This window comes from Ascaphus truei, chromosome 4 (genome assembly GCF_040206685.1).
Source record: "Ascaphus truei isolate aAscTru1 chromosome 4, aAscTru1.hap1, whole genome shotgun sequence".
NCBI lineage: Eukaryota > Metazoa > Chordata > Amphibia > Anura > Ascaphidae > Ascaphus > Ascaphus truei.
In genome coordinates, this window is record NC_134486.1 from 269,043,626 (window position 1) to 269,065,717 (window position 22,092).

General features: G+C 39.6%; 1 protein-coding gene across 1 annotated transcript in view; it reads right to left on the reverse strand.

Moving 5' to 3' along the window:
• LOC142492376 (uncharacterized) overlaps window positions 1–22,092 on the reverse strand; it is a 62,965-nt gene that overhangs the window by 26,009 nt on the left and 14,864 nt on the right. The window contains exons 2-5 of the mRNA XM_075595023.1: window positions 19,734–19,784; window positions 19,349–19,438; window positions 8,296–8,399; window positions 263–489 (exon numbers count right to left, since the gene is read on the reverse strand). Of these exons, the coding sequence (XP_075451138.1) occupies window positions 263–489; window positions 8,296–8,399; window positions 19,349–19,438; window positions 19,734–19,784 (472 nt within the window). The remainder of the gene's footprint in view (window positions 1–262; window positions 490–8,295; window positions 8,400–19,348; window positions 19,439–19,733; window positions 19,785–22,092) is intronic.

Consider the following 22,092-nt stretch of genomic DNA (forward strand, 5'->3'; position numbering starts at 1 on the left):
ATCAATTGCTTCCACTGCAGCAATGCATTTTGGGAATTCACATGTAAATGAGCACACAATGGCACGTGCTATATTAGTTACTGCTTTTAGTAGGACTACAACATATATGTCTATTTTGAGATATATATATATACAGAATCAGACATATACATATATAGATGCAGGTATGCTTATATTGTGAAGACAGTATAAAAAGCAGTGTAAATATGCAAAATAACTGTAAGCAACGACACGCTTTTACACGTACATTAATATTTCTCACCTGGTGGAAATTGTGAGGGATAAATTCCTATATCATGGTCACCAGGTAAGCCTTCCACGACGACGGGAAGTAATTTTGCCCGAAGCAGCTCCTCCAATGGACTTAATATGAGACGTTGTGGTGTCGGCCCACCTCCAGTGCCAGTAGCATGCACGCGTTGGTGTTGTATTTTCTTTTTCAATTTGGACCTAATATCATCAAATCTCTTGTGACCATTCCGCTTGTCCCTCACATGATTCCCACACGCATTGACACCAATGACTATTGTGTCCCACATTTCTTTTCTGCTTGCTGAACTTGTCCGCCCTTGAAAAACATATAAAATATATGAGGTAAATTAATAATAATAGAAGCACCAGTTTCCTACACTGCTAGCTGTTCCAAGAGATAGCAAACATGCTGTTTTAGGTGTAATATGTGAAGCACATGAGCATTCACTACTAAACCTATACATGTAAGCAAGGTTGCATTCATATTGTATGCAGTTATGGCAAATTGACCGCCTGTGTTTAGTTGTCCTTGTAAGGCATGATAAAAAGCTGTGTTTCCAGACTAATTAACATAGAAAGATATTCTGAACCCATATTTGCATATGAACAAAACTCAGATGACCTAGGATCACATGTATTTGAATAATAAATGTAAAGGTACACTTACCTAGTAAATGTCCATAGATACTGTCATAGTGCTCCAGAATGCCAGTGACAAGAGCTGTATTTTCCTGGTCATTGAAGCGAGGATTACGTGGCTTCTCCACACGTTTCTTCCAAGCAGGTTTAGGGTCAGAGCTTGGCTGGTGCTGACTGGATTCTCCTTCTTCCAATGGAAGAGACTCCAAAAGCTGCCCACCAGCAAGCACGCCACCACCATCCACCCCATCAGCAACTGCGCCACCAGCAGCACTCACAGCACCAGCACTCCCACTCCTAGCACCAGCACTCCCACTCCTAGCACCAGCACTCCCACTCCCAGCAACAACACTCCCACTCACAGCAACAGCACTCCCACTCACAGCAACAGCACTCCCACTCCCAGCAACAGCACTCCCACTCCCAGCAACAACACTCCCACTCCCAGCAACAGCACTCCCACTCCCAGCAACACCACTCGGTGCACCAGCAACATCACTCCCCTGAACAGTACGTTCACTCCGACGCGTACTTGCACGAGTAGCACTCCCACTCCCACCAGCATCACTCTTCCCACGCTTTGCGGGCATACTTCCAGCACTCACAAAAAACAGACAACTAATGTACAGCCAATCACACGAAACACTTCCACATATAAAACAAGACAAAGATGTAAACAAAACAACAATGGACAAAGCTCACCCAATACACAACAAGTCTCTCAGTCAATATGCAAATCTTCAATCAGCCAGCTCTGTGCGTCTCTCTCTCTCTCACTCCCAACAACACAGAGAATGATTAACAGTACACGTTGCCTTTAAATATGGCGCGCTATCCAATACATGCTTGCTTCGCCTGATTCAGCAAGATTTTTGATTGGGCAACCTATCAGCACCCCGCCACGCACGCCGATACACCTGTGTGTGATCGGCTAATCATCGTGAGAGTGGGCGGATTTGTTTTCGGGTTGATTTTGAATGTATTCGGCACTTACTGCATACGGAGAGGAAAAATCGCCATTAACATGACTAATCGGTAAGGTTGCCGATTTCACTTAATCGACGCTTACTGCATGAGGCCCTATCTCTCCCAATACCGAATCATTTTTGACAATGTGCCAGTGTTTGCGTATAATTTTGGTGATTTTTCTGACTGTCTTTTATAATTTGTCACTGATTGACACATTATCAATGAAAACTGTGAAAAATGAGAATGGGTCAATCAGTACACAGACTTTCTTTAAAGATGTTGACATTAATAATTATATATCTCCTGCAAGTTGCCATCACCCGAAATGGCTACAAAATGTGCCATATGGACAAATAAGGAGGATTAGGAGAAACTGTTCAGATATTAATAGTTTTCATAAACAATCTACCTTTTTGCAGGATAGGTTTAGGGAAAAAAAGTATGAAGATAAGATCATCAAAGATGCAATAGAGAAAGCAGGGGGTCTAGAAAGAAAAGATCTACTTAATGAGAAAAGAAAAACCAAATCGAATAAAAAATTTAGATTTTTCTTTTCTGACAAATTATAACAGACAGTCAGAAAAAATCACCAAAATTATACGCAAACACTGGCACATTGTCTAAAATGATTCGGTATTGGGAGATATAGTCCCCGAAAAACCAATGTTTTTTTTTAAGAAAGCTAAGGCACTTAAAAACAAATTAGCACCCAGTGCATTACCTAAAATCATAAAGGAAGGAAACAGATGGTTATCCCAAGTAAAAGGTTTTTTTTATTCAGAAACATCAGGCTGATACATCAGGCCTTAGATTTACAGTGTTAGAACAAGTGCTGCCACATTGGAGGGGTGGAGATAGAAGTATTGCACTGAAAAAGAGAGAAAGTTTTTGGATTTTCTCCCTTAACACTCTCATACCCCTAGGTCTAAATGTAGATTTTGAATTGAATGTTTTTCTTTACATTTTTGTAGATGTTTGTACTCAATAAGTTTACCCTTAACATTGGCTTTATATTAGGATTTTTTTTATATATAAGGCACATGTATGCTGACTAAAGTTAAAATAAGAGTGTTGATGAGATAAAGTACTTATGCTGTTTATTACTAATTGTATTTTTTACTAATTCTGTATTTTTCTCATATTTCCGAGATTTATCAATCGACGTCTCTCCTATATTCTCTCTATTAAACCAATGAGATTAGGGATATATTTGCAATTAATGTGTTTTACTGTTGAACATAGATTTGTATTATTTAATTTATTTAATACATCTATTATGATATTTTTATATTTTCCTTATGTTTGTAAAGGAGGATTTAGTATTATGTTTTATCTTTATTTGTTTTAAGTGAAATGTATAAAGTTTATAGTATATTTTGTGTAATTTCTATGCCAGGGAAGAGACATTTAGCCTTTTTCCATTGGTAATAGAGGTTATTATCCATTGACCTATAGGAGGATAGGTCATTGGTAGTTTGGGGGTATATAAAGAACCTTCTAATAGGTCACTGCTACTCCTGACGAAGCTGTCACTAAGAACGGCGAAACGCGTAGAGCGTTTCCCTCAGTGTATGATTCAGAGGGAGAGAGCCTGCTGGGAAATTCCGTGACGTCAACTTCAATCGGCGGAGACACCGGAAGTGACGTATCGGCCCCTGGTAGAGACGCAGAACGGAGACTTGCGGCGGCAGCGGCGGTGTGATGGGACTCTGAGATCGCTACTCGGTTACCACCTGTACCCCACCTCCTATGCTGTTATACTATTGGAATCCTGTAAGCCTCCAATTTTATTGGTGTTGGATAAATCGTTTTTGTTCATTTTTATCTGGGCTCTGTGTTTTTCTCTTCTGAGATTGATACTACCTCCTATTTTTGCTCCCATTTGCTATTGGACACTGCTGATACCATATAGTGTGTTGCCAATGCAATGTTGAGAGTTTTTACTCTACACTGTTTTGTTTTAACAATATTACACTATGGTAGTTGTATTTATTTTTCCTTAGGTACTATTGCTCCCCTGGTTTTTCCTTTTTTATGTATCCGTTTGGACCTTGAAACAGCCCTCCAAGGGTTTGAGTGTTTTTCACCTTTTTCCCCTCCTCACTGCACTTTATTTAATGAATTTATTGATTGTCACTTAATATTCACTTGCACTGTTTAGAGGTTTAGAGAGTTTTCGAGCGCCATCTAGTGTATCTATACATGGGGATAATGATGTCAGGAGATAGGGGGCGGAGGTCTGGAAGGCAGGTTCCTGGAGGACAAGAGGAGAGGTCTCGAGGAGAGTAGATAGGGATGTTCATAAAGTATTGCCATAGATCAGGCCCCCTTACTATATTATATTGTAGATGGGGACAGTGTCCCTTTAAGTTAGGATCTCAAAAGACGGGTAATGGAGTCCAAAATACCTAAGAGATAGGAAAACAGCATGCCATAGAGGGCCTCAGGAAAGGGAGCTCGCTGGTGTCAGTGAATCATCTCCATTAATATTGCTCAGTGTCAGTATGTAAGTTGTAATTTTAAAACAGGTCAAAAGGTATTGTGTTCACTTGTAAAGGACCCTCCAGGATTCACGTATAGGCCTAGTGTAACCAGGGTAATACCGATGATTGTCCCGAAGAAACAAAGGGGGGCCGGGTCCGACACAAGTAACACAACTAAAATAATGCACCTCCATTTGTTGTGTTGAGTGGGCAATAATGGAAGCACCATATTTATGTAAATCTGTTAAAAAAAAAACCAGTACAACATTGTAATGTGAGTGCGAGTAATACCCGTGCAAAGGGGACATGAATAAAAAGACTGTTATCAACAAAAGTTCAATGAGCCCATTATACATATACATACTGTATATATATACACATAATCAATAATAAAAAATATTCTATGTAATCTATAGATTTTACATTAATAAATGAATGGGGATATTGGTTTTTGTTCCTTTTTTGAATTAAGTATATGCTACAGTTATATAACTTTAACATGTGTTTATACATACATTTGTAAAACATATGTAACCCTCCCTGCCCAGCAAATCGGGAGATTACATCATGTATTGTGTTTGGTTACTCAGCATGGGTTACCTTGACTCAGGGTGCTCGATTCAGGTGGCTGTACAATGAGGCAGCAAAGATGGAAAATAATAGGCTCATTGAACTTTTGTTATATATATATATATATATATATTAGAGAAAAAGAGAAAAGAAGCGCCCGATCCTTGTGTAAAATCAGATGAACAAAGTTTTAATATCTCATGGACAAGACAAATGCACACTTACAATTTGTCTGATAAAATAAAGCATGTTATGGGACCTGCCCATGCACCAACTGAGGACTCCTCGGTCTCTTCTTTGTGTGTGAGTGTCAGTATTCGGAAGAAACGCGTAGGGATATCTGGCAGTGAGCCTACAGTGACAGGGCAGCTCTCAGCACCAGCGTGAGGAGGCAAGGACTTGCCTGAAGATTTTTTTCCGGTTTCAAGTGTGAGAAGAAAGGCTAAATGGCAGCTGCATGTGGAGATTGAGTGCTCACAAACACTAAGGATTACTCCCCTGGAGACAGCAGCTGACAGCAACATCCTTTTTGGAGCCAATACTGACACTCACACACAAAGAAGAGACCGAGGAGTCCTCAGTTGGTGCATGGGCAGGTCCCATAACATGCTTTATTTTATCAGACAAATTGTAAGTGTGCATTTGTCTTGTCTATGAGATATTAAAACTTTGTTCATCTGATTTTACACAAGGATCGGGCGCTTCTTTTCTCTTTTTCTCTAATAGGTACTGTGGGAGTTCGGTGAGCCCAAGAAGAAGCAGCCTGGACCTTTTGCAAATCAACTTATCATGGACTCATGTGGACTTAAGTATTTTTAATATTCACTGCATTTATAGGTTCATAATCGTGTATTGAATTTTTCATTGCCTATCACATGAACCCATTTTTTATATTTGCATTTTTTAGTTAAGTCCCAGTGACACTCAGTGTCATTTTTACCCACATCAATTGGCAATATCTTTTTTATTGCTTTTTTTTAATTTTTTTATTTTTATATGTTATGCACACTTCTTTTTTGCTTTTGTGTTTTTATCCAATAGTCACTTTTAGTTTTTCCTGCCATAATACATTTAGTTATTTTCACACCACTGTTTATTGGGCATATTTGCCTGGTGCAATTTCTTGCCACATCTATCAGGGCTGCAGCAATTTAGGTATAGTGTGTGAAGGGCGCTGTCTATATTTTCTGTCATATATATATATATATATATATATACACAGTGGCGACCAAATTTATTCTTACTTGGCTAGCTCCGCGAATTTCAGAGTATCCCGGTGATGTGCGGTTTTGTGTCATTTTCTCCCGGGCTGTATAGCGTTATTTCCGCGGCTGTGATTTTAGCATTTTATTCCGGCTGGCTGCAATACTGCAATGCCGTGTAAAAACGCATGGGGGCGTTTGCGAGCTGTTGTCTTTGAAGCCGAGAAATTCATGAAATGTAATGCAGTATATACTGTATATATATACAGTATATACTGTATAACAACAACCCCTATAACCCCTAACATACACATACAGTACTGTATATGCACATCAATGATACTATAGGCCATCCCCTGGCGAGATGTGTTTGCAGCAGAGAGAGAACCGCTGCTCTCTCTGCGCAAACATCGGCACATTAAAAATTATTTAAAATACATTTTTATTGATAGTGTAGATGTGCAGGGGGTCTCCGGCGCTGAACCGCGTTGGTTTCAGGTCTGGGGACCCCCTGCTTCCCGAGATACAGCCCACTTTATGAGGTGCCGGTATCCCTCTGCGTTTAAAGGTCCCAATCACGTGATCGCGGCCTGTAAACAAAGCAGAGGGATACCGGCACCCCTAAAGGGGCCTGTATCTCGGGAAGCAGGGGGTCCCCAGACCTAAAACCAAAACGTTTCTGCTCCGGAGACCCTCTGCACATGTACAGTATGAATAAAAAACATATATAAATAAACACTCGTTCCTTACCTTAGCGGCTATGTGCTACGGTAATGAAGCAGCATTTCTGTATTTTAATAATATTGTACAGTGAGCAGGGGGTTCCCTGAGCCAGAAATTAATGCTCAGGGACCCCCTGCTCCTGCACAATATTATTAAAATACAGACATGCTGCTTCATTACCATAGCGGATAGCCGCTAAGGCAATGAAGGGGTTAACTCACCGTGCCCGCTTTATTGTGGGTAGCGGGGGTGGGTGAAGGGGGTATTTGGCCCTTGGTGTGAGTTTAGGACTTGCGGGGGGTTGCGGGTGCACTTAACCCCTTCACGACCGTAGCAGTTAATACCGCTACGGTCATGAAGGGGTTAAGCCCTGGTCTTGTTTCTTGCCCGGAGGTCCTTCCTCCGCGGCGTCTGGCTTCAAAATGAGACGACATAGGCTTTTAAAGGCCTATGACGTCACATTTTTCGTCATGATTCCCACGGTCCTGATTGGGCCGTGAAAACCATGTGTTTTGGCCGACAAAAAAAAAATTATGACGTCACTTAAAGGCAATGACAGCACAGCCAATCAGAATGGCTTTGCTTCAATTGCCTTTAAGATGACGTCATGAAAAGACACATGGCCGCCCTCACATGGTATGGTAGCCAATCAGAACGTGGGAAGTCTTTCCCTATTCTGATTGGTTCAAGTACCATGTGACAGAAGCTGTTGTTTTAAAAGCTTGATTTGATGTGTTTTAAATTAATTTTTCTATGCTGCTATGTTATTGTGAGTTTAAAGTATTTTAAAATTAGATAGATGTATTCCTTGGTATTGTATTGTGTGTTGCCTTGGTTTTAAAGGTTGTATTCTGGTCGGTACTGTATTTTTTCACAGGCTAAATTATTCTGCTCAAGGCGTGAATTAGTTAATTGTTTCATTGTTCTTGATGAAGTGTGAATTGTTTAGGGATGTAAATAATGATTGCTAATTGATTTTTGTTTACTTGGTTGATTCATTTGCAGAATGTATATGGTGCATAGATTTTATGCATCATATATATTGGAATGTGAGGTTTTTCATTGGTTTGTGATGATATAGATTGTGAGATCAATTAGGATTATTAAAGGAAATTGATTTTAATGTAGTGTCTGTATGGAGAAGTGTTTGGTTGTAGGACAGTATGCTTTTGATAACCCTTCTACATTTATTTGTATATTGGTTCATCGTGTGTATATATACTGTGTATACATATATATATATATATATATATATATATATAAATGTGAAAGAACTTCTCAAGGAGAGAAAGATGCGTCGCACAGCACAAAAATAGATGAAAGCTGATGTGGGATAAAAATAAGCTTTATTTGCACAAGGTGCAAGCGAGTCCTCTTGATGCGTTTCGGCCTGGAAGGCCTTTGTCAAAAGAGTAATTCGCTTGCATCACAAGACATCCATTTATACACCAGCAAACCTATGACAGCTGTTCAAATCAATCAACACAATGAGTATCAGGTGTTTAGTATAATAATCATTGATCACCTCATTATGAAACATAGAGTCCGCATAGTCAACATACTGTAGATGTCAGATGAAAAAGTTAAAATACAAAAATACATAAAAAATGACCAGTCATTGTGACCAAAAACATAGACATATATCAAATAGTTTCTTGTTGGTATATTAATGAAAGGTCAATGACACATGAAATCTATACTCCTTGAGGTTATTTAAAGCAAAAATCATTCACTTGTATATTATCACAGACCCAGATGAATGGGATAGGAAAATCAAAAGACTGACAGGATAATTCGAACATTTAAAACATTCTACACATGTTATTTATAACTTTATCTCATCATAATGTGGCAGTATATGGAAGATGCATATGGATAGAAATTCAATGGGAATAGTATCAAATCATGAAAAATCTTTTTTTTTTTTTTAATATCTAAATAATTATGAAAGCAAAGAGATAAAGGAAGGGTAAGGAAAAGAGAGGGGAGGGGAAGGGGGGGAGAAGGTGAGGGAGAAGAGGGGGGGGGGGAGGAGGGAGTGGGGAAGAGGGACTGGAGGGATAAGGGGAGAGGGGGGAGGGGGGGGGGAAGGGGGGAGGGGGAAAAAAGGAATGGGGAGGGGGGGGGAAGGGGATGGGAAAGGGGGGAGGGAAGGGGAGGAAAAAGATGAAGATGGGAAAGGGAAAAGCAAGTAAAAACATGACAGGCTATGGTAATGAAGCAGCATTTCTGTATTTTAATAATATTGTGCAGGAGCTGGGTCCCTGAGCATTAATTTCTGGCTCAGGGAACCCCCTGCTCACTGTACAATATTATTAAAATACAGAAATGCTGCTTCATTACCGTAGCACATAGCCGCTAAGGTAAGGAACGAGTGTTTATTTATATATGTTTTTTATTCATACTGTACATGTGCAGAGGGTCTCCGGAGCAGAAACGTTTTGGTTTTAGGTCTGGGGACCCCCTGCTTCCCGAGAGACAGGCCCCTTTAGGGGGTGCCGGTATCCCTCTGCTTTGTTTACAGGCCGCGATCACGTGATCGGGACCTTTAAACGCAGAGGAATACCGGCACCTCATAAAGGGGGCTGTATCTCGGGAAGCAGGGGGTCCCCAGACCTGAAACCAATGCGGTTAAGCTCCGGAGACCCCCTGCACATCTACACTATCAATAAAAATGTATTTTAAATAATTGTTAATGTGCCGATGTTTGCACAGAGAGAGCAGCGGTTCTCTCTCTGCTGCAAACACATCTCGCCAGGGGACGGCCTATAGTATCATTGATGTGCATATACAGTACTGTATGTGTATGTTAGGGGTTATAGGGGTTGATGTTATACAGTATATATATATATATATATATATATATATATATATATATATATATATATATATATACATATACATATATATACTGCATTACAATTCATGAATTTATGCCATCTGGCGGTCACGCGAAGCATTGCAGCCTAGTAAATCCTGAACCATTATTAATTAACACATCAACCGCGCGTCTGCCGTGTAATGCGCCTGGCTGGGAAGGCAAAAGGAGCCCGGCATGCTCCAGGTGAACAGAGTGGCATTCCAGGAACATGCCAGGTACATGCCAGTGTTTAGTAAGAATAAATGCTGCCGCTGCTGTGTATATATATATATATATATATATATATATACACACACACACACACACAAACACACACATACACCCACACACTATGGGCATCATGCAGTAAGCAGCGAAAAAATGCATTAGCCAGTTTAGCAATTAGCCATGTTTTTGGCGTGTTAAACTCGCTTTATGCTGTAAGGGGCGAATCCCTGGTGAATGAATTAGCCACCACCATTTGATAAAATGGCTAGTAACCGGTGGCGAGACGGCTGCCTGGCGAGAATCTGCCGAGAAACCGTCCCCTGCCGAGATGTGTTTGCCGCAGAGAGAGATCCGCTGCTCTCTCGGCGCAAACATCGGCACATTAAAAATTATTGTTAAAACCATTTTTATTCATAGTGTACATGTGCAGAGAGTCTCCGGGGCTGAACCGCATTGGTTTCAGGTCCGGGGACCCCCTGCTTCCCGAGATACAGGCCCCTTCATGAGGTGCCGGTATCCCTCTGCATTTAAAGGTCACGATCACGTGACCGCGGAATATAAACAAAGCAGAGGGATACCGGCACCCCATAAGGGGCCTGTATCTCGGGAAGCAGGGGGTCCCCGGACCTAAAACCAAAGCGGTTCAGCTCCGGAGACCCTCTGCACATCTACACTATGAATAAAACACACATATCAATAAAGACTCGTTCCTTACCTTTGCGGCTATCTGCTATGGTAGCGAAGCAGCATGAATATTTTTTTAATAACACTGTACAGTGAGCAGGGGGTCCCCTGAGCTGAACCGCATTGCTTTGTGGACCAGGGACCGCCTACTTCCCAAGTTACAGGCCCCGGTATGTGTGATCAGATGGGCAGTGTCGCCACCATGTTTATAGCGTCCCATAGCAACCGTTACAAGAAATGATAGTGTTCTAAAAGCTTTCTTTGCACTATTGTAAATGATATTGGCTATGCTGCTATGCATAGATGTGTGTTAAATGTATTTTATAATTAGATAGATGTAATTTTTGGGCTTCTATGCTGTACTTTAGGTCATGGTGAGGCTTGCTTTAGTATATTACAATTGTTGGTGTCCTATTTTGTATGATGGTAAATTGTTCTCTGTAACGGTTGCTATAGTTAATTGTGTAATTGATATGGATGCTATTTTAATTGTTTGGGGATGTAATTAATGTATGTTAATTGATTGATGGTGACTTTATTGGATTACATTGTATAGTTCTTTTGATGTAATGCTATTTTATTTGGAATATTGTATTGTTAACATTGATTTGCAGCGTCTACATGTAGCTTACATTTTATGCAGCATGTATACAATGTAAATGCAATGTTTTAAGTGGCATTTGAGGCTTTGGATTGGCATTTGATGCTTTAGATTGGATGATTACATTAGGTTTGTTTAGGAAATTTCTTTTGATTTCATTGAGGATGTTATGGATCAGTGATATTGGCATTGCCAGGATGGCTTAGCCCATTAATTACATTTGCGGTTAGTACCCGATAAGGTGATTAAGGGGTTCATTGATATGTGAATGGCATTGCAATGTATTGGCTATGTATTATTTTGGCAACGGACCACAAGGATGATGCTGGCGACGGGGCCTTCTTATTGAAGAGGTTAGTAGAATTTTCGTTATTTTACTATGCTAGTTAATGTGTTTAATAATGGCCAAATAATGTATTATCCCTATGTGGATAATAGTTATTTGGCACATTATTGTACTGTATGTGTTGGGGTGGGGGGAGGGGGTATTGGACCCAAAGGTATATGGTAGGACTCCCTTGTGGGTAGTGGGTGAGGGTGGTTAGGCCTCAGGGGGTGGGAGGGTAGTGGGGGAGGGTATGTGGGTGATGGTGGGTTAACCCCTTAATGACTGTAGCGGTTAATAACCGCTATGGTGATTAAGGGGTTAGGGGACATTACATTGGATGTTTTAATTCTTGTGTCTGTTTTGCAGAAGCGGATGGGGCATGGGCAGGAGGAAGATGAGGATGGCCTTCATCGTGGCAGCCGGACATGGGTGAGTGCTATGTATTTAATGTCTTTATTGTTCTGTATGTATTATAAATGGACACATGCACTATTTTCCATTTATGGATAATAGTCATTGTGCCCATTACTATACTGTATGTTAGGGGGTATAGGTGTTGTTGGTGTAATATATATATATATATTTATTTATTTATATATATATATATATATATATATATATATATATATATATATATATATATATATATATAAATATATATATATATATATATATTTAGTTAGTGTGGGGCTGTTGTGTGTGTTTTCTTTTTATTGTGGGTAGCGGGGGTGGGTGAAGGGGGTATGAGCCCCAATGGTGGTTTGTTTAGGGCTTGCAGGTGGGTAGCGGGGGCCTTAACCCCTTCATGACTGTAGCGGTATTAACTGCTACGGTCGTGAAGGGGTTAAGCGCACCCGCAACCCCCCCGCAAGCCCTAAACAAATAACAAGGGCCAAATACCCCCTTCACCCACCCCCGCTACCCACAATAAACCTGGCACGGTTTTTTAACCCCTTCATTGCCTTAGCGGTTAGCCGCTAGAGTAATGAAGTGGCCTTTAAATGCATTTTTCCTGCTTCGGATGCATGCCGGGGGGGGCCGGTGCTGGTATTAATGGTATCAGCTACGGAGACCACCGGCATCAATCCCAGCCAGGAAAAATGCCAGAAATTTTTCTAAGTGCCGATCCGCCGCTCATCTGCAGCCTCTCACCATCAACTTGCCAACTTTTTCTTGCGTGGCTGATTCACCAGAAAAATGCCATTCTAGAGTGGCGAATAGCTCCACTAAGCTACTCGCCACTACTAGAATACAGCGTGGTGGAAAATGTTTCAATTTTAGGCGGAAAGTGCCTTCTCGCCTCGCCACAGGCGGAAAAAAAAAAACCGCCAACCAAACTGGCGTTTTTTTTATTCTCGCCACCTTCTCGCCCCTTACTGAATAGGGGTAGCCATTTTTGGCAGGAAAGTGGCGAGAATTGCCTTTCCGCTGCTTACTGCATGAACCCCTATGTATCACATAATCTATAATATATATATATATATATATATATATATATATATATATATATATATATATATATATATATTCAAAATCATGTATATTTTATCAAAGTATGTAATTTTGGTATACTTAAATATTTTTTATAGCAGTAACATATGACTTACATTTTTGTGCAATATCTACCAGAAATAGTAGCATGATTTAAAACTATTGATTGTAATTCAAGACTTTAAAAAAAAATGCCTGCCATTCTCTTAGTGTATTGTTTATTTCATTCAACAGACATGACATTTTTTAGAGTCTGAGCAGTTCATTTGAGAGCCTGAAACATTATTCCAGAGTTGTTTTTGCACCTGACAATGATTAGTGGGCAAAACTACTATATACTAAATTCAGTGCACAGTGTACAGTATATAATGAAAAGTGCAGTTGCAACAAACAGAGCCGCTCTGAATAAGCTCCAGTTATTGGGATATTATTATGTTTGCCAGATGGATAATGTGAAGATTCTAATAATTATAATGTAATATGAATTTATCATGCAATTTTCAATATTTTAATATACATTTGCTATCTTTACTCTATCTTTCTTTTTCAGATCAATAGTATTATTAGTCTTCCTTGATTGTATAGTTAGTATTGCTTGCTTGGTGTTATTATTGATGTTGCACCATGCATTGCACATACAATTGTATTAAATGAAAAGCAAAATTGGTATTTATTGTATTTCAAGGGTATCAACATGTGTAGCTAGCTATTGTTAAGACATTCAACTAAAGTATTTCACCTTTCTCCACTGGTTACCATGAAAAACCATTATAATAAATGTAATAAGTTTGTCTATAAAGAAGGAACAGCCTTGAATTGGTGTAATTTTAGTATAACATTAAGCAAAAAAATGCATTGAAGAATTTTCAATCTCTACATGCTGTACAATATGACCAACTATAAATACACTAACACTGTAAGTCTGACATTCTGAAAAGGGTTGATGTTAAGCTCCCAGAGTCCCCAGTACTGACTGACCTGAGAGATTTGATCAACCGAGAAGAAAAGAGAAAAAATTAGCTTGATATACAAAAATTTATATACTTCAATTATAAGCAGAGGTTGACAAATCACCAAAAAATCTACTCGCCACACAAAAAAATCTACTCGCCACCTACACTACCGACACACTTTATTAAAGTGTGGCCGGTACCGCAAGCCGGGAGATTTCCCGGCTTGCTAGTGGCCGCCCCTCGGCGTGCCGCGCGTCACCGACGCGCGGTCACGCGTCATCGGGAGCCTGCGCCCCCTGCACGCGCGTCCAGGGCTCCCCGAGGGAGCCCTGATGTCCCGCGATCGCGGGACGGCGGCAGGGGGTTCCGGGGGACCCGGCGGACCCGGCAGCGGTAGGGAGAGCGCCCCGATCGGAGGGCGCTCTTCCGCTGCTTCGGCGCGCGCCCGTCACCCTCCGGCGCGCGCCATGATACTGCTGCGGCCAAGAACGGGCAAATGCTCGAATAAACTTGGCCGCAGCAGTAGTACCAAACGTCTGCTGCTTGGGCCAATATTTACTCGCCCGGGGGTTAAATCCACTCGCCCGGGGCGAGCAAATGTATAGGTTTGTCGAACACTGATTATAAGCAATAAGTAAAGTGATAATGCATGCGTCTCTTAACTCTTCACAATCTCCTCCTGTTGGTCCATATAAAGTCAGGGCTGGGACCCGCTGAGCTCGGTGGCACGGGCGGCCGCACGAACGTTCCCCACCAGCAGGGTAATCCTCCCAAGCTGGTCCCAGTCCCCCCTCGCTGCTCAGCTCACTACACGCTGTGATGCGTCAGACGCCAGGGGATTCAAGAGAATTGTAATCCCAAGCGGCAACGCGTCACGTGGTGTGGCTGTGAGCCAATGAGGAGGGGAGGCTTCGGGGAGTGGGGATGAGAGTGTGGGGGGAAAGCAGAGATTTTAAATAAACTCTGCAGCACCAAATAAGTCCCCCCTGCTCCCTCCCATAGACTCTCTCCTCTTGGGGGGGGTCCCCCTTCCGATTCCCCCCTGCTCTGATCCCCCGGGCTCCGATTCACCCCTCAACCTGTGTGTATTTGTGAGTGCGTGAGTGCCTGTCTGTGTATGTGTATGTGTATGTGTGTGCCTGAGTGCGTGAGTGCCTGTCTGTGTGTGTGAGCGGCTGAGGAGTTGAGGGGCTAAACAGCTGAGGGGCTGAGGGGCTGAACAGTTGAGGGGCTGAACGGTTGAGGGGCGGTCCCGCCCCCCCATCATGGCCGTGCCCCCCTGTCATGGCCACGCCCCCTGACCCATTTGGCCACGCCTCCCCACTGCAAAAATGATCCCTTTGGACCAGAAAAGGCCCCAAGTGCCTCTCCACGTGACGCCTGTCTGCAGTGCGGGTGCGTGGTCTGAGGCAGCGGGGCCTTAGCCTAAGGGTGGGCACTTTCACAGGTTTTTTTGTTTCTTAGTTTTTCCAGAAATCAATTGGTTTTGGATTGTTACAAAATTATGGCTACAGTTCTACACAAGTAGAATTTTTTTTATTCAAAATGTGAGTGAATTTTTTTTACATTTCATACGGTTTTTCCGTTTGGGAACTTAAAAGTTTGCCTAATTAAAATAAATAAATAGAGGATTAGCATTTCTTGTGTTGTTTTGCTCAGATTCAAAACTTTGGTCCAAAGTTCGAACTTCCGAAAAATGAGTTGAAGTTTGGATTTTAAACCCGTGAACCTGTCAATCCTTAATAAAACGTTCCCCTAGTTAATTTTTAACTACTTTTCCCTAATTACTTGTTACATACTAAGTGAGATAATATAGGTGCAGCATGTAATATAGCATATTATTATTTTATTTATGCTAAGAGAAGAATGCATATAATGTTGGGTGGTGTTTTTTGCACCAACTTTATGGAAAAATTACATTGTTTTAAACTCAATGGCTCACTTAGAGGATAATTTGTCAGTGGAGTAAAATTCTCACATCTATATTATTGTTAAGTTCTCAATGAAGCAATATGTCTTTCTAATCTAAATTCAAATATTCTTATATTACCTCAAAATGCCTTACCTCTTCAAAGTTAGAGTGTATTTTCAATTATCAAATTACCATATTTTGTATTATTGTAATCTAAAACACTATACAAAACATAGATTGCTATTTATCAAGTTCCAGGCTACTAGAATGAAAAGTAGCATAATTAGCATGTTTATTGGTTAGCACTAGTTGTGTGCTATTTATTGCACTTATATAATTTGACTAGAGGTAAAGGTTTTTTTTGCTGAAGCAGAACACATACAGTATACATATGCTTGAGGTGTTTATAGTGGCCGAAAAGAAGGATTATAACATTAGTGCTTAATGAAGGTATCTTCTCACACAATTAAAATTAAATGATGGTAAACACACAACATCTGAGTAGATTTTAAGCAAATTGCTCAAAAATTATACAATGAATGTTCTTAATTTTTCAATATACAAACAAGAAATACAAAAAGAAAAAAAACAGGATTTTTTTTTTCTGTCAGGAATACGAATTAATAAACTTTGTGTCAGAAATCCACCATTATATGCGAACAATCACAAACAGCAGCACCTTTATATCATCAAAATCAAATCCATCTTTGGATAAGGTATTTAATTTGCAATTGGAGAATAGCAGCACAAAATACCACTTGCTGGCATGCTCAGTCATTGCACCATTTTTTCCTTCCTGAAGTGTAAAGGCTGAATGACTTATGCTATTAAAATGATGGTGCAGTAGATTTACAGGCTTCATTTGCATATTCTTCCTGCACTTTAAAATTAACTTTTGACATACTATTTCAGTCAATTTGTGCAATTCTATCAGTGCTGCATATTTTTATGCACGGTAGGATGGGAGAGGTGACACATTTCAAAAATTTTACTTTACTCTGGATCACAAACATCGCTGATAACTTTACATCTAAACCTAACAACCTCAAAAGTCTCTATGATCATGGATTGTTACGACTAACACAGTAAGAAAATATATGTTCTGAATGCTTTCACATCTGTTTTAGACAAGGGGCAAGTGAGAATCTGAAGGATTATGGAGGCTTTACATAGATCTTTGGAACACAGAAAAGCTACAATGCTCTCCTCACCTTTTATGTTCTAGTTGTCTTTTTTTTTTTTTTATCTTGGGCAGGACTGAGAGTGGTTTTAGCCCTTTACCGGCTTGTATAACAGACTTACTGAATTAATCTGCTAAGCATGCTATGAAAGGAAAGTAGTAGGAACCCTGTTCTTGTTAACCCTAGACCTGTTTGATTACATAGCAAATAATTAAAATGAACAGATTTAGAACTTGGGGCTTTTTGTCCATATGGAATGACAGTTGGTGAAACTGACTACAAATTGTACAAGACTAATAAATAATGCATTAATGCGTATTTGGTTCTGTAGATGGGTAATTGGGTAAGGAAATGGAAATAATTTTAGAAAAAAAATATATATTTTCAAAGCCAGGCTTTCTTGGGTGGCACTCATGAAACATGTCAATCTTTCTGTTATCGCCAGCTACTTATTTGCATATGAGACCACATGGGTTTGAGCGTGATAACGATTTATTCCCAGTCTCACAGATCATTATTTTTCACTTCCATGTTTAAACTGAAACACACAAATATAGACTAGTAAAGTGGAGGATTTCAAATCCTAAATGCATCTAACATCCAGTTACTGAATTTGAGTGAATTTGCTATAGCAGAACTGTTCCAAATTAAACGAACATTTACCTCTGAAACTACACTCTGCTTACCCCCTGGCTACAGATTTACCCCCCTGGCTACAGATTTACCCCCCTGGCCAAAGATTTACAACCCTGGCCACAGATTTACCACCCTGGCCACAGATAGTTCTTGAAATACCAACCTCTGTTGTCCTATTAGAAGTTGGCAAGCTATATAATAGGGAAAACAAATTTCATTGGAATTACATAATGGCGTTCTCTTTATTCATTGGTTAGCTGGCAATGTCCTTACTTAAGGTTATTTTTACATCCTCTAAGGGCTTGGGCAGCTGAGATTAATATGTCATCAACTATAGGCGTCAGAGTGGTAAAACTGGAGAAAGATAGCCATTGGTTCCTTATCATTCCCTTTGTGTTAGTATCTGTCTGTCTAACACTATGCATCCTTGACATTATGTATAGATATTGTATTTTGTTACCCACATGACATGCTGTATGAATATGTCTGTGTTGTATAATGAGACAATGTCATAGCATCAAGGATTATATAAACCATGTGCAGTTTCATTGTAACCTACTGTAATTTGAAACCTTTTGGGTCAATTGAGATTGATTTACTGCTCAAATTTTTTATTTTTCTAAAAAGTACAGTAATTATAAGGAACCCTTGGCCAGCAAAACTGCTCATAGAGAACGGTTTTGACCTTTGGGTCTCATCATTGTGAGGTTGGTTGCTGGTCTTGCATTATGAAGCTGGGGGTAAATAAATTCTAGGTACACACAATATACGGTATATATATATATATTTTTTCTTAAGTGCCTAAGATTGTATACTTTATTGGCTAGATGGGTTAAGGGTTCTCTCTAGTCTATTCATTGCATTAGCGGGTATCTTTTAAAACTGTATTATAAAGTTGAAATCATTATATTATAGCCAAACTCAGCTGCTGAAAATAAAAATGGTACTTTAAATGATAACATCCCAAGTGACACAACATCACTCCCCATTGATTTAGAAATACTTTGATGAGCTCACAGGAAAAACTGCAGCAGATAAGCAGTTACGTACAATATGTCAAAAAAGTAAAAAATATTTTGTAAATGTGAAAGTATATTTTTACTAGTTGAGTACAGATGTTTATAATGTCAACTTTAGCCCTTGTCACAAAACTTTATACTTTTGATTGTACTGTACTTTCAGTAAATTCTATTTATTTACTTGCAAAATTATGTCAATTGTTTTGACATGCCTGTTGTTTGCTAGATTTCAAGGTGAAATGACAAAAGCAAACTTAATCCAACATTAAGCTGTAAAGTTGTATATCCCAGCACTTTCTGAGCAGCAGTTTGTATCCTGAAGCAATAGTTAACACCCTATATTTAGCATGGTGTTGCAGTTTACATTGTTACTTTTGTGCTCACAGCACAAATAATTTTTAAAGAAATGCCTTTAGTGGTAATAAAAGGTGGGTGGCGGGGAGAGCAAGCAAGTGCTAGCAGCTTCAAAGTCAGAACTTTAGAGAAAATCTCCAATGAGAATCGCTGTTTCATCTGAGTGTTCCTTTCCTCATCTAAGTCTTACAATGTTTTAGAAAGGTTAGCTTTAGATGTGACAGCTTTATCACCGATCATTAAATAAACAATACAAAATGTACTTTGCCCGTACTTGTGCTTTGAATGGTTTTGAGTCCTAAGCACTGAGCACATTGCTCACCTCTTGGGACAAATACCTGATAATACTCTACCTACATAGACATGCAGGAATAGACTTTAGAAACCAATGTAAAAAGATCTGTTTAATACATAGGCAGGTAATGAGTTGAAAAAAAAAAAGTACAATGGCTATAGCCAATTTCAACATAAAACATTATTATTTTATAAATATAGAAGTTTTATTCAAAATTATGTTCAAGGAAAAAGATGTTCCCTTTGCCAGATATTATAATGATATGATAATGATAAATGTTGGAGGTAATATTGATGGAAAAAAAAAAAAAAGTTGCAGAACAATAATGGTGGTGGTGATGATCAATGGCTTACCACAACTTCATCTCCCGATGTGAGGCTGTCACAGTTGCCATTTTGTCTCCACTAAGTACAAAAATACAAAGAAAGGAGATAGAACTTAGAAAAACTCATAGATATATACCCTTGCAAGGATAATATTAACTCCGGGACTGGTGTCAAAAGATCTTAATATATTGGAATAGAACAGCAGCTTAATCACAAAGTTTCGGGCCTGCAAGGCCTTTCCTTGGATAGGTGGGGCTCAGGAAAGGCCTTGTAGGCCTGAACCTTTGTGATTGTGCTTCTATTCTATTGCAATAAATGAAGAAGAAGACATCCTTGAGCAGAGTCGGGAAAGTGTATAGTGAGAAATTAGGGCTGAGATGTAAGGCGGGGCAGAAGAGAGTACAGCCTTAAAAGAGAGGAGGAGAATTTTGTGTGTAATACGGGATTTAATAGGAAGCCAGGAGATGTATTTCAGCATGAGAGAAGCTGAGACAGATTTAGGAGAGAGTAAAGTGATTCTAGTAGCAGTGTTTAGGATAGATTGAAAAGGATAAACACAATCCCAGCAAGCTCAAGAACCATAACACCCACCACATCATATAAACAGCATATATATTTGTGTCAAAAAGGAGTGCTGCTGAGAGTGGCCAAATGTGACAAAAGACAGAAATGTCCAGTGCTACATCCAAAGTTACAAAATACATAGTACAATACTTCAGCGCTAATCTTCTCATGAGTAAGGGTCATTTAGTTAAACCCTTTGTCCAAAGCATTATAAGCCTGCAGCATGACCAATTTGCATGTCCTAACACTACCTGATAAAATCCTCATTTACCTCTGCTGTGGGAAAATGATCACAGTGGATCTGTTGTACACAGGAACATGAAAAAAACTACTAATTGGAAAGTGGGGCAGGGTGAGCTTAATCCCTGGGAGGAGGGGCCACCAACCTCCAAACAACTGATACCAGTTGAAAATAAAAATGAATAAACACACAATCCCAGCAAGCTCAAGAACCCCAAAACCAACCACATCAAAAATAAAGCATATATATTTGTGTCAAAACGAGTGCTGCTGAGCATGGCCAAATGTATACAACAGAAGACAGAAAAGCCCACTGCTACATCCAAAGTGCTAATCTTCTCATGAGTAAGGGTCATTTAGTTAAGCCCTTTGACCAAAGCGTTATAAGCTTGCCGCCAACATCACAGCATGACCAATTTTCAGGTCCTAACACTACCATCCTCATTTACCTCTTCTGGAGGAAGAATGGCCAGAATGTTGTATACTAGTGTATGTGAGCAAGGGGTCTTCGGAGCAGAGCCGTGTTGATATCAGGTCAGGGTTTGAAAGGTACAATTGTTTGTCATCAGTCTAGAGGTTATATTTGAACCCAAGATATGTGATAGTGTATTTTTGTGACTATTGTTACTGCTTTTTGACCAAGCTGTTGTAGAGATAAGCATCAAGTTATATTTTTGTACAAGTTTTTTGTATACAATTTGTACCCACTTAATAGTAATTTTTCTATGCATTGTCTCTACTAGGTAAGTTTTCTTGGCTGTTACTTAAACTGCCAAGCATGGACTGCTGCATTAATTTGTACTTGGAAAAAAAAAAATTATATTGAGCTGGAATGTTTTACTATTAATCTATAACTATTAATGTTACATCATTTATTACATTCATGATGAAGTTTAAAATAAATATTCAGCAAATAATATTTCTGCAAAAGTATGATGATACTATTTTGGCAGTGGTCTTGTTGCTAAGTTGGGGGAGATGCAGGAAGAGCAGTAAAGCAACAACTGTGGTTGTGTCAGTTTCCAGTTCATTCGTTACATTCATCCTTCTGTCTAATTTATTATAAGTCTTCATGCCTCACTGTAATTCTGTCAACACAGATTGTTGCATCTTAAATACACAAAACTATAAAGTAAAACCTGTTTGTAAAGTCAGTTAATATTTGGATTCCTGCAAACATACTGTAAGTGCACTGACTGTCGCATTGTTGATTTTACTGTTAACAATAATGATTAATAACTATGTTATGATACTAGAGTATCTAGTTAATTGCAATTAGTACAATTAAGAAATTAATGATATTACTGTATTATTCAATTATACAGATAAACCCTGCATCAATTTCAATATATTTTCAATGTATTTTCTTATACAGCATTACCAGTGAAGAGATAGTTTGAAGCAATATTGAGCTTTACCACTGTCATCAGAGTGGGAGCCATTTCTGCTGGCATAAAAGGAGAATGAAAAGCAGTCTGACAGTTTACGAGGTGGCTTAGAGATACAGTAGGGTGACAGATGTCCCGTTTAGCCGGGACAACCATCGATTTGTAAGGTTTGTCCTGGTTGCCTGACATTCTTT